Source organism: Orbicella franksi, chromosome 1 (genome assembly GCF_964199315.1).
Source record: "Orbicella franksi chromosome 1, jaOrbFran1.1, whole genome shotgun sequence".
NCBI classification, from domain to species: domain Eukaryota; kingdom Metazoa; phylum Cnidaria; class Anthozoa; order Scleractinia; family Merulinidae; genus Orbicella; species Orbicella franksi.
In genome coordinates this window covers 44,017,377-44,030,468 of record NC_138145.1, presented here as the reverse complement: position 1 = coordinate 44,030,468, position 13,092 = coordinate 44,017,377, and the positions used below count along the sequence as shown (strand labels likewise).

The window sequence follows — 13,092 nt, the reverse complement described above, 5'->3', positions numbered from 1 at the left end:
ACGTGATTAAGATTTATTTAATACTGTTACTGATATCTGGTGTATATAGTACAGGAATTTTCAAGAAAAAAAGTCACTTAAATGTTGTTTACTTAACCCCCTCCCATAAAAATTCTATGTTGTTTAAGTCAGGCGAAATGTGCATGTGGATTTTCGTTATAACATTGATCATGGTGCTAGATCAGACACAGTTATTTCGACTCGCTACTTACAAATATTATCAGGTTGACCTTACTTGGCTTGGCTACAAAGTCAATAAGGGTGTCTTGCAAAGGACACAACAGCATCAAACTTGTCAGAACATGAATCTTGGCCTCTTGGGTGACTTGTTTTGCGCGAGGTAAAGGAATGACAAGAAAACACTCTGTTACAGATATTTATGTACAAACTTTCTGGAAAAACCACTCTGAAAAATAGTAATCGCTAGGTAGGGCTCTCGATATATTCGGAGTTACGGTACAGTAGAATTCTTTCACACACTGTCGCAAATGCTGACTGCCGACGTAGAGGAACTACGTCACGGTTTGCACACCTTAAAAAGTTAAGCTTAAATTTTCAACTTCGTCGTTTTCAATCCGTGTTAATCTTCGCCATCCTTAACCATCCTTGTTTCTTTATGGCTTATTGGTATCTCTTTGGTGTTTTTCTATTTTAGTAAACTAATATTTTCAGGTTTCCTTTAATTTAAAGGTAATTTTGTACGTGGCAAAAATAATTCAAAACACCGTGACTGAGTTCTGTTAATGGAAAGCACTGGCGCTTTTGCTGCCGAATTTTCAAACTATTTTACTGCAGTTTTGAATGAAATTCTAGAGTCTGAGGTAACTGGGAAATTAGCGCTGTGGCAAAAGAAAACTGTAAAAGAAATAAGTAAACAATAATAAAGAACATTAATAGCGTGCCAAATTTCCTAGCCGAGGTGAACACCTACAAATTATCTACTAGTTACCTAATGTCTGAGCGACATTGATTCGACAGTGGTTAAGTTATAATGCCACTTCTTATATGATTTACATTGTCTACGTTCGAGGATTTATTTCTTACGACTCAGCAGAAAAAATAGCTGTTGTTTTATACGAAATCTATCTATTAATTACATAGCTAAATAGCCGGTGGCCGTCTCATTGCAACAGACCATATTCGTATTCTCGGTATTAGACTGGAACTAGCTTGCAATCGAGGCTCATGCGGAGGATCGGAAATATCATTAGAAAGAGATAAACGCCATTTGCATTTGAAAGGACTCCCCGCATTAGCCTCACTTACAAGCTAGCTAGTTTCAGTCCAATACCGGGAATACGAATATGGCCTATTACAGAATTACTGGACTTTTAAACGACCAAAACCTTTTTAGTTAAATTAAGTTTGAAATCCCCATACACTTTGATTTATCGATTTAACTATTTTAAAAGTCCTCCCAAGACGAAATTATATTTCGCCTTGTAATTATTTCATTGAGTGTAATCAATATGTTACGGTAGTGCTTCACTTGTAGTGTATTATGGGTTTCGGCATCATTGGCCAGCGGTTTTTCTTCGCTCCTTTTTTTGCCTCGGTTTTCTTTGGTGGATTTAAGATGACGTCACAACCTTCTTTTTCCTTGTTCTTGACGCAGGCCACGTACCTCGTCACGTGATCGGTTAAGTAAGCAAGTGGAGAGGATCCTTGAGCAAGAACCTTTGATATTGAAAGAACAAGTGATTTAAAGGGTGCTCTGTAGGCTCTGTTTAATTTAGTTGATATCTTTTATTAAAACCTGGATCATTGGTTAATGCTATTCAAGAGGTTTCAATGGCTTAGTCATCATGGTGTCTGAACCATCATGCCATGCTCTACGAATATGGTAAGCGCACGCATGATTTTTTGTGGTGTTTTTATTTGTTTAGTTTAGTTTCTTATGTTTTGGGGGCGTTTTAATAAAACATTTATTCCACTCGTGCTTGTTGGTCATGAGATGATTATAGCCAACTTGTGTCCAAAGCGCCTCGTTGGCTATCTACCATCTCATACCCAACACGGACTAATTTTTAAATATACTGCATATTGTTTCAAAATTTATATTCGGCAAAAATTGCACGAGATCTCAATAACCTCAGTGAAAAATGTTGTAACGAAAACACCAGATAGAAAATGGAAAGAAAACCGCAATTTGTGATCTACTGTAGTTATAACACAATGTTATAAAGTAATCTACCTTAAAGTTATCAGTATCCAGTCAACAGCCGACATGGAAGAAGATCTTTCTCAATAAAACTTTGTAGAGAATATGTATCTAACGCCCGCGCATGTGGTAATGGCCAGCAGCATGATTCTACTCTCAATCGCTGAAAATCTAGGCAATCTAGTGCAAGAACAAGCAAGTTTACCTGATAATGGAAGTCTCTTAGACTGAACTTCTCACCCAGCTCATCCTCGGAATATTTTCTAGCTTCCTTTATCTCCAACTGACCAATCATGTAAGCGGTCGCTTGTCCAGGATCACTCTGGTACCGAGTCACCTGATGGGACAGTTATAATAAGATTAAATTATCGACAAGGCAAGCACTAAAGCTTGAACTTTTAGCCATGGAGTTACAATGGATGCGCTGCTGATCTTCTTGAAATGCTGTTAAATAATTACCAGATAGCATGTTATAATCGCAGAGCTATTATCAAAATTCCCGATTGAATTTATTTGTTAAAAAAATAACATGTTTATTTGTCGAGTTTGTCATAACCAATCAAAAGAAGGAAGGGAAAACAAGAAGGATACAAGCGTTGGTGAACGGGGTGAAGGCAGAGAGAAGGAATAATAAAGAAAAAAAGGAGGGAGGAATGAATGAATAAATGATTGAATAAAGGAATAAGGAAAGGAAGGAAAGGTTAAGGTTGGTTAAGTCTGCATACGAGCCAAGTGGTCCAACAGGTAGGGAGTTATCTCGGTTTCTGTAGCATAAAGCGACTAGGAGTATTTCTACTCCCCCCTGGATAGGATGCTAGTCCATCGCAGGGTCACCCTCAGCATTAAGTTCGCCGGTACCCATTTATACACCCGGGTGGAGAGAGGTACTGTGAGAGTTAAGTGTCTTGCCCAAGAACACAACACAATGTCCCGAGCCAGGGCTCGAACTCGGACCGCTCGATCCGGAGTCGAGCACATTAACCATGAGGCCACCGCGCCTCCACAATAAGCTGCTTAAGACCTCTTTAAACCCAGTTCTTTTTACCTCCTTTTTTGCAACATCTGTATCGTCCCACGCATATTTACTAAAGTACTCCAGGGCCGTGTCTCTTGTGAAACCATAATAGTGCAAACCAGTGTCCACGATCAATCGGAGAGCTCGCCACACCTATAGAAACAAAAGATAGTAAACCGTATAAAGGTCAATTAGGTTAACAAGAGTTGCATAGAGCAGAAAGGTTAAGTTTTAAGCTGACGAATGGCTGGAACGACGTTTGGTGGGAGTAAGTAATTTCTTTATAATGTTTGTGTGGATAGTGTTTGTAATGAACACTATATCGAGGCTTCTCTAATTAAGTGAGTAATCTTAACTCTTTCTGATTCGCCAATTTGTTGCTTAGCAATGACGTCATCAGTTTTTACACATGGACGTATACAGATAGTGTTAGCGGCATATTCCCGCCAGTAGTTCAAGTTTCGGTTATCGTGCGTGCACAATACGTGTTTTCAAGTAAATTAAGTTTTAAGCTACCCTTGACTATTTAGAGCGCAAGCGGGAACCGACGTGTAAGTACAAACTATTTTCTATGCTTGCTTTTTAGTACAAGTTTCAAGTTTTGACGTTTTTTAACCTTAAGTACCTTTAGTCTCGGGTTTTTTTATACAACAGCCTATTGTACTAAGTCCAACACGTGGCAGAGCCCCAGTTTTCAAAGTTTTTATTTCATCTTGTTTTTAGCGATAGATCTTTATAGTTCACACTCCCCCTAGCTTAGGTTTCTATTTAGCAACTTTCCTATAAGAATCTCTGGTAATTCAGTTAAGTCCTTTCCTTGCTAGTAAATTCCCACATCGCTTTCAGTGGCGCTCACGCAAGCACGTTTTTATCGCATCGTACAATTTTATTGCTTTCAAGTTTTTAGAGTGTTGTCATTTATTGTATTAGGACAGCTAGCAGTATGCGTATCTGCTTGGGATCACTGATGATTTTAATTGTATCTTTACTGAGAAGTTTGACTGGAAGTATTGTCATATCGCAGTTATGATTGGAATGTTTGCTATTATTGTTTCGTGACTCGTCATCTTGTAATCTTCTATTATCTAGTAATTAGTTTATTCATTACATTATATTTCAGTTTACGTTCGATTATCGTCAATTAAATCACCGTCAATCACAGCTGATTTTCCGTGATCTCTGGCTTTATTCGATTAGTAAAGCATCTCCCACACACGCTAGTCTCATCGCGACAAGTTGTCTAGCAAGTGACAATTCGGCCTTTCAACAGTCGCTGTGAACCTGACGTTACAGTGTTACAATCGGCTGGTGTACTGAAACTTGTGTCCCATGTTTGGTTTGCTGTCGTTTCACGGTTTGTAAAGCAACACTTATTAGGCAAAATTTCGTTCTTCCTTTCACTATTTAGGCAAAAACCATGTCGCAAGTCTACTCTTGAACGCAAGTAAATAGAAACCCAAACGATGCGACTATTTTTTTCACCGTTGACAGCCAGTGCCAAATTTGCTATTTTTCCATTCTATCTATCTTTGAATTGGATTGCCTCGAATCCTGTTTCTTTAAATCCCCGGTAAATATGTACACTTCCAAGAAATGAGCTACTGTTTTTTGTATTTACCTGCCATTGCAGCATTCCAAACTTCTGCATGGGCTCCTTCAAGTAGGTGTCAGTATCTTCAGCAATGAGTGGATTTTCAGCGTATAAGGCCCAACCTTCTGCAAATGCTGTGTAATAGTTTGCGCTATCAAGCCAAGCCATAATACCTCCACAGCTGTCACTGAAATGTTCCACATTACCCTGAACCTGTGAGGGAACAGGATAGATGTTATAACCAACCACTCACTGCAGATTATATCACGGGGAGATGTATGAAAGGGTCAGGGATGTTCGTCGTCTCGCTGAGGGGTATAAATCAAGGATTCTGGTCTCACTTAGCGTGTTTATGACAAAACGCCACTATTTTTAGCTCTCAAAGTATCTCTTAGGGCGCACTCGAAGAAATAACAATGAAAGAAACCCTCTTATCTCCGCTTTTAGCCTCGATTACCGCTGGTCTCTCATGTCTGGTCTACGAGAGTGGGCTCATTTCCTGAACAGCGACTGGTAATCTAGCCTATTCCGTTTTTTAGGAGTCAAATAAAGCTTTAGCCACAGCCGGGTTGATCTATTTTAATTTAACTTTTCTGACGAGTATCCCCAGCCTTTTCATATAGGGGGCATATGGCAAGTTTTGGCTCATAATGTTTTAGTCAGGTAGATAAAAAATTGAGGTTAGTAAATCGTCGTAATGAATATCTACTGCGGCCAGTCCATTTTGCCAGGTGAAGTTAAGATGGGTCAAGAAACATTAATTACACTATCTAAACATTTTGGATAGGCGTTTCTAGGGATAAACAGGTTAAGAACCAATGATATCGTGCTACATCAAAAGCATCATTGAATCCATGTCCACAATGGAGTTGATCGGTTCCTTTGATGCATCGTGATACGAATGATCATGGCTCACTGATCCTGACCGGATCAATCCACAGGAAAGCACCTCTAGCTATATAAACCATAGTCTCCATTTAACGCGAAAATATGCTCGGATATTTGTCCGCGGACATTATCTGTTCCGAGAAGCGAACAGTTTTCCGAGAGCGAAAACTGTGAGCTTCGAAGAACAGATGATGTCCAAGGACAAATATCCTAGCATATTTTCGCCCCAAATGGAGGCTATTGTGTTTGTTATTCTTCAAATCTTTTTCGCAACGCGCGAAGTTTTGAAAATTGGGGAATATTCTCGGATATTCCCCAGTTTTAGCTGGGGAATATTCGGTCACGTGACGCGTTTAGACCAATCGCGCGCGAGCGAAAATATTTGATGGATTATGAGTGGTTATATACCTTCGACCTCTCAGCGAATAAGTGCATGATGAATATTAGTCTCTGTTCGAATGTCCAGACTCCTGGATATAACAGACCATTTGTATTATCCCAAATCGCATTCCGTTAATGATAATTATAGAAAATGGCATATTAAAATGGCCCCAGATATGACAAACGGTTATCCCAAAAGACGACTCGGTTTGCGATCTTGAAACGTTAGCCTAAATTTCTCATGTTCGCCGTTTGTAATCCGTGTTAATCTTCTCAATCCTTAACCATCCTTGTTCTTTTATGGTTTATTGTTATCTCTTTGGTGTTTTTCTCTCTCAATAAACTACTAATTTCAGGTTTCCTTCAATTTAAACGTAATTTTTTACGTGGACAAAATAACTCAAAAGAGCGTGACTGAGCTCCTTTAAGCGGAGTTAATTCTACGCCTGAAGGAGTGCAGTCTATCAGAAACTAGAAAACTTTTGCATATTTTGCGGCTGAAAGCTCAATGATAATTTCGCTACGTCCATCACAGTTTTGTTTGACTATTTTTAAAAATTAAATTGTTGTTCACTTCTGAGCTTCAACCTTAGTCCATACCAAACTGATTAGACTATAATGTGAATAACCTGTGTATGGTGCCCAGGCCTCGCCTCATGAGCATTGACGCTCCATTCCTGGAACTTGGGACCTAAGTTGTCCAAGAAAAATGGAATATTGTATTTTGCACTTCGCGTGCAATCTGCATTACTCCCACTGTAGCTTTGAGCTCCACTTGATGGATTCATATCAGGTTGTAAATCAACTGGGCAACTAGGCGTGGTAGCTTTGTCTCCAGTGAAGTAAAACATTGGAATTGTTTTCGGCTCCAGGAAGCTCATCACCTGGAAAGAACCAAACAACCAAATTTTACAAAGATAAATAAATAATAGTTATTACAATATTTAGAGAGGAGGCCACACGGTTTTCATGCCGGTGCTCTCTCCTGGTCGTATTGGACTTTGGAGATGTTGGTCTTTGTGGAGGAAAGAAAACCGGAGAACCTGGAGAAAAACCCTCGGTGCTAGGCAGGAACCAACAACAAACTCAACCCACATATGGCACCGGGCCGAAATCGAACCCAAGCCACATTGGTGGGAGGCGAGCGCTCTCACCATTGCGCCATCTTTGCTTCCCAACTCCCTAACTGAGTTCACAATTTCTCACAACCACACCAAGGAGTGAAACAGCTTGTTCCATAAAATCATATCAGCCATAAAAAGTGATTAGTAGTGCAAATTCTAAAAACATGCATGTGACGAACAGAAAAACCTGCCTTTCTTGATTCAGCAAACCACAGTTGAATGGCGGCCCAGCGTTTGGGACAATATTTCTTTGCTCCTTCAATGTCGCTGCATTTTTTGTGTGCTTCTTCATCAGATTCGTTCTTTGGAATTGGTTCCGCATTAAAGTAACTCGAGGATGAGTTCAGGATGGCTCTGAACTTTGTTATGGCGGTGTTTTTGTCGCTTTCTCCAGTTACCTCTTTGGCAAGCTCCTCAACCTAGAAATATGAATTTCATAAACCTCCTCAGCCTCGGTAACCAAAGTTATTAGGTTGGCTTCGGTTTAATTCTGTGTATAACAAACAAAATACCGATTAACATTTAGGAAATAGAATTTAAAACATGTACCGTGTTTCTATCGAGTTTTAGTAGCATTCTACTAGTATACTAATGCAAATGCAGCAATCTGATTGGCTGAGCTACTCGTATACTATTGCCATTAGAATGAAGTAGCTGTCGGTCGTCCACGAAATGCGACGTTTTTATCGTTTTTCCGAAGTTTTGGAAGAAAGTTTAGATGTAAATGGATAATTATATTCCTGATAACACAAAAAGACAGATATAAACGGGTTCTTGACTTAAAAAACTTGAAATTATTGAAAAACCGGTACGCGCGCGTAAACAACCGCAAATTTACCAAGGACAATTCAATACATGCGATTCTGTTAAAGCGTAAAGTTCAATAATGTGTCGAAAAATATTTGGAAACCATTATTTGCATTAACTTAGGTTAGAATTCTACTAAAACAATTAGATTATGCGCTCCCGATTTCTATGAGGCGATACCTCATAGAAATCTCGAGCTCATAATCTAATTGTTAATTAGTATATATCCACTAGCGTTCTATCCCGAATTCTGTTCTCTGATTGGCAGTGTGCCCTTGTTAACAAAATGACGGCCGCTTCTTGGCGTTTTCGAAGTGTCTGTGAAGAGGATTTACATAAAGTTTTGAGCGGCTAGTAGATTTATAGTAAAACAATTAGATTATTAGCTCTCAATTTCTATGCGTGGACGGTAGAAATCTCGAGCTCATAATCTAATTGTTTAATAGAAACACGATTTTAAACCAATCAGCGCACGTATTCTCTTTGGACTATTTACTAAAACAATTTACCTTAGGATAGTAAATGTCCAGCTGTTTTCTACCAAGGTCATGAACTTGTTTCGGGTTCATGGCGTTTGTTGTGAAATACGACATGATTTGGGAATAAGCCTGCTTTCCATTTAGTGGTTCACCAGTGGGCAGGTAAGGCTCTGTTGGCCAGGACGTGTTTTCTTTGCCATTGACCCAAACATACTTTAGTGGAAGGTTGGCCAAGCCGCTGGACACATTGCTCGGAACGCAGTGACGGATGTGTTCCACCTCCAAGTACCTAAAAAGGAAGCGAATGAATCATGTAGATTATTTAATAAAACTCCTGTTCGTCAGAAACGCAGAAAAAAATTTTAGGTTTGGCATGTCTGTATACAGCATTGTATATTAGGAAATATTATTAGTACTAAGTAGTTTTGTTGTTATTTTGATGTTTGGTAACAAACGACCCCTGTTTAATGTATTTATGGGTCGAATGAGTCTATGAATAATTATAAGAGGTCCTAAAAAATGCGTCATGTTACCTTTGCCATTCTGAGAGCTAATTATAACCAAGCTAACCTGATTTTTCGCACGCTAACCTGAGCGCTGCTCTGGCTGACTGGAGTGGCATCGAGGCTCACCGGAGCGTTATCCGACTTATCCAGACTATAAACCTATATTCAGGCGGAGACCACCTGAAGTGCTATTTAGACTAACCAGAGCGCCGCTCAGGCAAACCACAATAAAGCAATTTGTGCAGTGTAATATTAATCACAAGACTTCACTTCTAGTACCTTATCAACTGCTTGAGTGGTTCACCTAAGTACTCCACCAGGTATTTCTTTACAGTTTCGCTAACATTTTTTCCACCATGTGTTTTCTTCCATTCGTTATCAGTGTCTTCTGTGATGTAACTGTAGTAATCAGGGTCCAACAGGGGTTGAACAAACCATTCTTTTAAGACACCTGCATGTCGAGTTGGTGTAGTGTTACTTGACTTTAATTAAAATGGGCAAAACATTTTGCATTTGCATATATTTAAGCAAGTCTATGTCTGCGTAATACAGCTTAAAGGAGCTCAGTCACGGTATTATGAGTTTTTTGTAGTATAAAATTGCCTTTAAATTGAAGGAAACCTGAAAATAGCAATTTACTAAGATAGAAAACACCAAGAGAGATAATAATAAACCACAAAGGAACAAGGATGGTTTAGGATGGAGAAGTTTGCCATGGATTACAAACGACCAAATTGAAAAATTTAGGCTAAACTTTTGAAGATGCGCAAACCATGACGTAGCTCCGTTCATGTACAGAATGACACTAAATGAGCCATTTGGGTCACGCGATTAAGCAGTTATCAGCTGTCCTTTACGCTCCAATAAGTGCCTCATACGGTGCAGGAATAAAACTTAAGTAAATACGAAAACAAATAAAGACAAAAGCAACAAGTTTTATCTAGAGAGATGACAGTTGCTGTGGCTAAATAACGCAAGAAAAGTTTTCAGCTCTTTTAGATGCCAGAAAATGTCTCTATCAGTTTATGTTTGTATTCTAATCCTTTCTCTCGTCTATGATAGTCGAAAATTTGATTATTTGGCACAATTGAATACTAGTTATGTAACACTGAAAATAAATTAAATATACAATCAGTTTTTACCTGATTCGTTGTATAAAGAAACGCTTCTGTAATTTCCTTTAAGAGCGTCAGTTCCAGCTTTACAGTCCTCGACACTTCGCACCATTCCTTTACGTACACCCATCTTCATATTTTCAATGTACTGCAGTATGCCTTCCTTATGAGTAAAGAGTTTCGCTTCTATCAGCTCCACATCAAATGTGTTGTTGGGTTTGTGATACAGACCTAGCCCGTTGTAAACTCCATAGCCATGAACACAGATTGGCTGCCAACAGAACAAATTCGGTCCCATCATCCAATCCCCGGCGTAGTAATTCACGTCATACGGCTGACCGAACACATGCTGAAGGTAATGCTTCACTTGAGCAAGCGCTTTCCTCTCACGGGGTTTCAACGCGTCTGTGTTAATAACCTTATCCCTGATTTCTTTCAGCAAAGTTAGCGCGGCGTCTGTTCGTGTTTTGATGGCCTCCGGAGAAGGATCGTAAGCGACATATTCCACTTTAATCCTATCCTCAGGGACGTCTGGATTGGAATAGACCTCATATGGATGGAGCTTGTAATATGTCGCCTTAACACGACTGAGGAATTCAGGAAGTCCTGAATTCCGCGCCTCGTGAGAGAGAGAACATGTGGTCATGGGAGGCACTGGGCTAGAAGTTGGTGATGTTTGCTCTTCGTGTTTTGTGGAATTCTTGTCGCGATCGGCCGATGCAATTACAATCAACACGATTCCCACGATTAATGAGATTATTCCCACAGCTAGCACCGCAAGCATGATGAGTCTCTCTTTGGAGAGCTTACTTCCATGCTTCACTTTAGGTTCGTTCAACATCATGTCAAGCTTCTCGTCTTCATTCCTTGAATTCTGCATCATAACCTGTTGATGTATATCTAATAAGCCGTCGTTGTGCAAACGTTCTAAATCTGAGTTATTCAAGATCAAACATTTCACTCAGTCTGTCTTCAAGCGGCGGCTTTTTTCTTTGCATTTAACCACATTGACACCTGCCAACAAACGAACAAAGGTGTATTGTCATTAGCCGTAGATAAAACAAACGGGAGTTTAATAACATATTATGGATTGTTTTCGCCCGCTGAGCTTAGCCATTCTGTGCATAATAGAATTTTTAATTCTGACTTAAAGAGTTACTAAACACATAAATTTGACAGCTGTTAAAATAATGATAGCATAAATTGAATCCAGTGGAGTGCAATTTGGTCTCAAATCATACGCTTGATTTCAAAATCGAACTTGCGTGTAGCCTGCGAACGCAGACGTATTTCCTGCTGTCGCTTGTCTCCGCCGAAAATAACGTCTGCCAACCCGAGCCAAGAAACGATTTCTGTGACGTAATGACTTTTGTTTCTCTTTCGCCAATCAGATTCCATGATAGAATGAAACTCGAGTGCTCCTCGCAGCGAATACCTCGCGCAGTAGTTCTGGGGCTACTTGAGCTAACCTGTGATATTGGCTTAAAATTCTTACGTCACAGAAATCGTTTCCTGGCTCGGGTTCGCAGACGTTATTTTCGGCGGAGACAAGCGAAAACCGGAAATACGTCTGCGTTCGAAGGCTAACTTGCGTGCAGCGCGAGGTCGATTTAAAATCACATCCATTATTACATCCATTTTGAAATAGCTCAATTGAATCGCCTGAAGAGAGGATATTTTGCTAAACCAGCAGCAGTTTGTTAGAAAACAGAACCGGAAATGCTCTTAGGACTCTCAGGGGTTCTTTTCAAGCGACCACCCAAAATGTCAAGCCTAGGAGGTTGCTTACTGGAGCTTAGACCACATTGGGTCAAAATTTTGCCTCCTTAGCATATGATAACCGCAGAGATTTATCCCATGTTTTAAATGTCTTATTCATGTGAAAAGTCAATTTCGAGAAAAAATCCGGTACTTCCTTTCGAGAAAATGTCCGTCTCCTGTACTGGCCCAGTAATGCGATGATGTATAATCTGTCCAGTCTTTGCTAATGGAGGTTAAAAACAAATGGAAAACTACACTGAAACTTTCAGCTCTAAAAGTGGTCGCGATCGCCTACGAGAGGTGGTCGCTTACAAGAGGTTCCAAATATAGTGATTTGACTCGGAAACTTTTGGTATTTTGGAAAACTGGTCGCCGAGGAGAGGTGGTCGTGTTCAAGAGGTGGTCGCAATCGGAGGTTCGATATGGAAAAACTTACAGTATACAGAACATAAAATTTGAGGTAACTTTACTTTTAAGTAAAGTCACCACAGATTTAAACGGGAGAATTTAGTTACGGTACCCCAGGAGAAGAATTCCCTTTACTTTTCGTTGGGAAGATAAGTGTAAAAATCGAGAGCCTTGCTTGCAGAGAAGAGATCTGACCACGCTCAAAATATGAGCTACATGTACTTTATATTTCTAGTTTCCACTTGAAATTTCACGAACAAATTGCGCACAAGGAACAACAATTATCTCCGGATTGTCACTATCTGACTGAAAGTCAGTCCTTAAAAGTTCAGCATCTTCTGAAGTTCTGTCCTGACCAGTGACAGGAGGCATCAGATTCAATTTTCTACTGACATCACCCGTAAAGCCAATTTCTTCGCCATTTTTCAGTTGATCATAGATCTCACCCTGTAAATACCCTTTGTCGTCTGCATAAAAACCATCTGATTCTTCTTCTCGTTTCTTATTATCTCTGGGAGAAAGATCTCCGCCTGTTTGTCTATCATTTACCGCCTTCGTGTGACGCAAAAAGTGCTTGAAAGACAAGTAACGAAATCGTCTCTTCCATGCTTGTTTGGCGATCGCATTTTGTTTCTTCTTTCCATTATAGAGCGTCGATGCGGCCAACTTCGGATCCCGTAATGAGTTCTGACTTTCCGAAGAGAAATTAAGATCAGCTGATAAGTCTGTGCTCTCGTCGGACGAATCTCTGTCGGAGAAATTCTTGTCAGTGCAATCCTTTTCAGAGCTCGAACCTTCCGCAGCGTCCACCATGTTGCTGCTTTGTAGCCTCGCCTGAGCTGGGTAGCCGAGTCCT

At 39.9% G+C, this 13,092-nt stretch overlaps 2 protein-coding genes across 2 annotated transcripts in view; both read right to left on the bottom strand.

The window, feature by feature from the left end:
• The window catches only part of LOC145463503 (uncharacterized), a 76,066-nt gene extending 63,017 nt beyond the window's left edge, over positions 1-13,049 (bottom strand). Inside the window, exon 1 of the mRNA XM_081447256.1 lies at positions 11,688-13,049. Coding sequence (XP_081303382.1) covers positions 12,468-13,049 — 582 coding nt within the window. The 3' untranslated portion in view covers positions 11,688-12,467. The remainder of the gene's footprint in view (positions 1-11,687) is intronic.
• On the bottom strand, positions 1,485-11,690 carry LOC145463340 (uncharacterized). Its single transcript, XM_081447095.1, has 9 exons — positions 10,095-11,690; positions 9,232-9,403; positions 8,477-8,735; positions 7,352-7,579; positions 6,666-6,920; positions 4,795-4,980; positions 3,207-3,329; positions 2,367-2,498; positions 1,485-1,677 (listed from the first exon to the last, which is right to left on the bottom strand). The coding sequence occupies exons 1-9, from the start codon at positions 10,948-10,950 to the stop codon at positions 1,486-1,488; spliced, it is 2,403 nt and encodes an 800-aa protein (XP_081303221.1). The 5' UTR covers positions 10,951-11,690; the 3' UTR covers position 1,485.
• Positions 13,050-13,092: the final 43 nt, after the last annotated feature.

Bases quoted from the DNA above. Each gene is read 5' to 3' on its own strand.
- LOC145463340 (XM_081447095.1), bottom strand. From the start codon at position 10,950: ATGATGCAGAATTCAAGGAATGAAGACGAGAAGCTTGACATGATGTTG. The intron at 7,580-8,476 runs GTAAATTGTTTT...TCATATTTCTAG, and splicing joins TGGACATTTACTATCCTAAG to GTTGAGGAGCTTGCCAAAGA. The intron at 2,499-3,206 runs GTAAAAAGAACT...CTGTCCCATCAG, and splicing joins CAGATGTTGCAAAAAAGGAG to GTGACTCGGTACCAGAGTGA.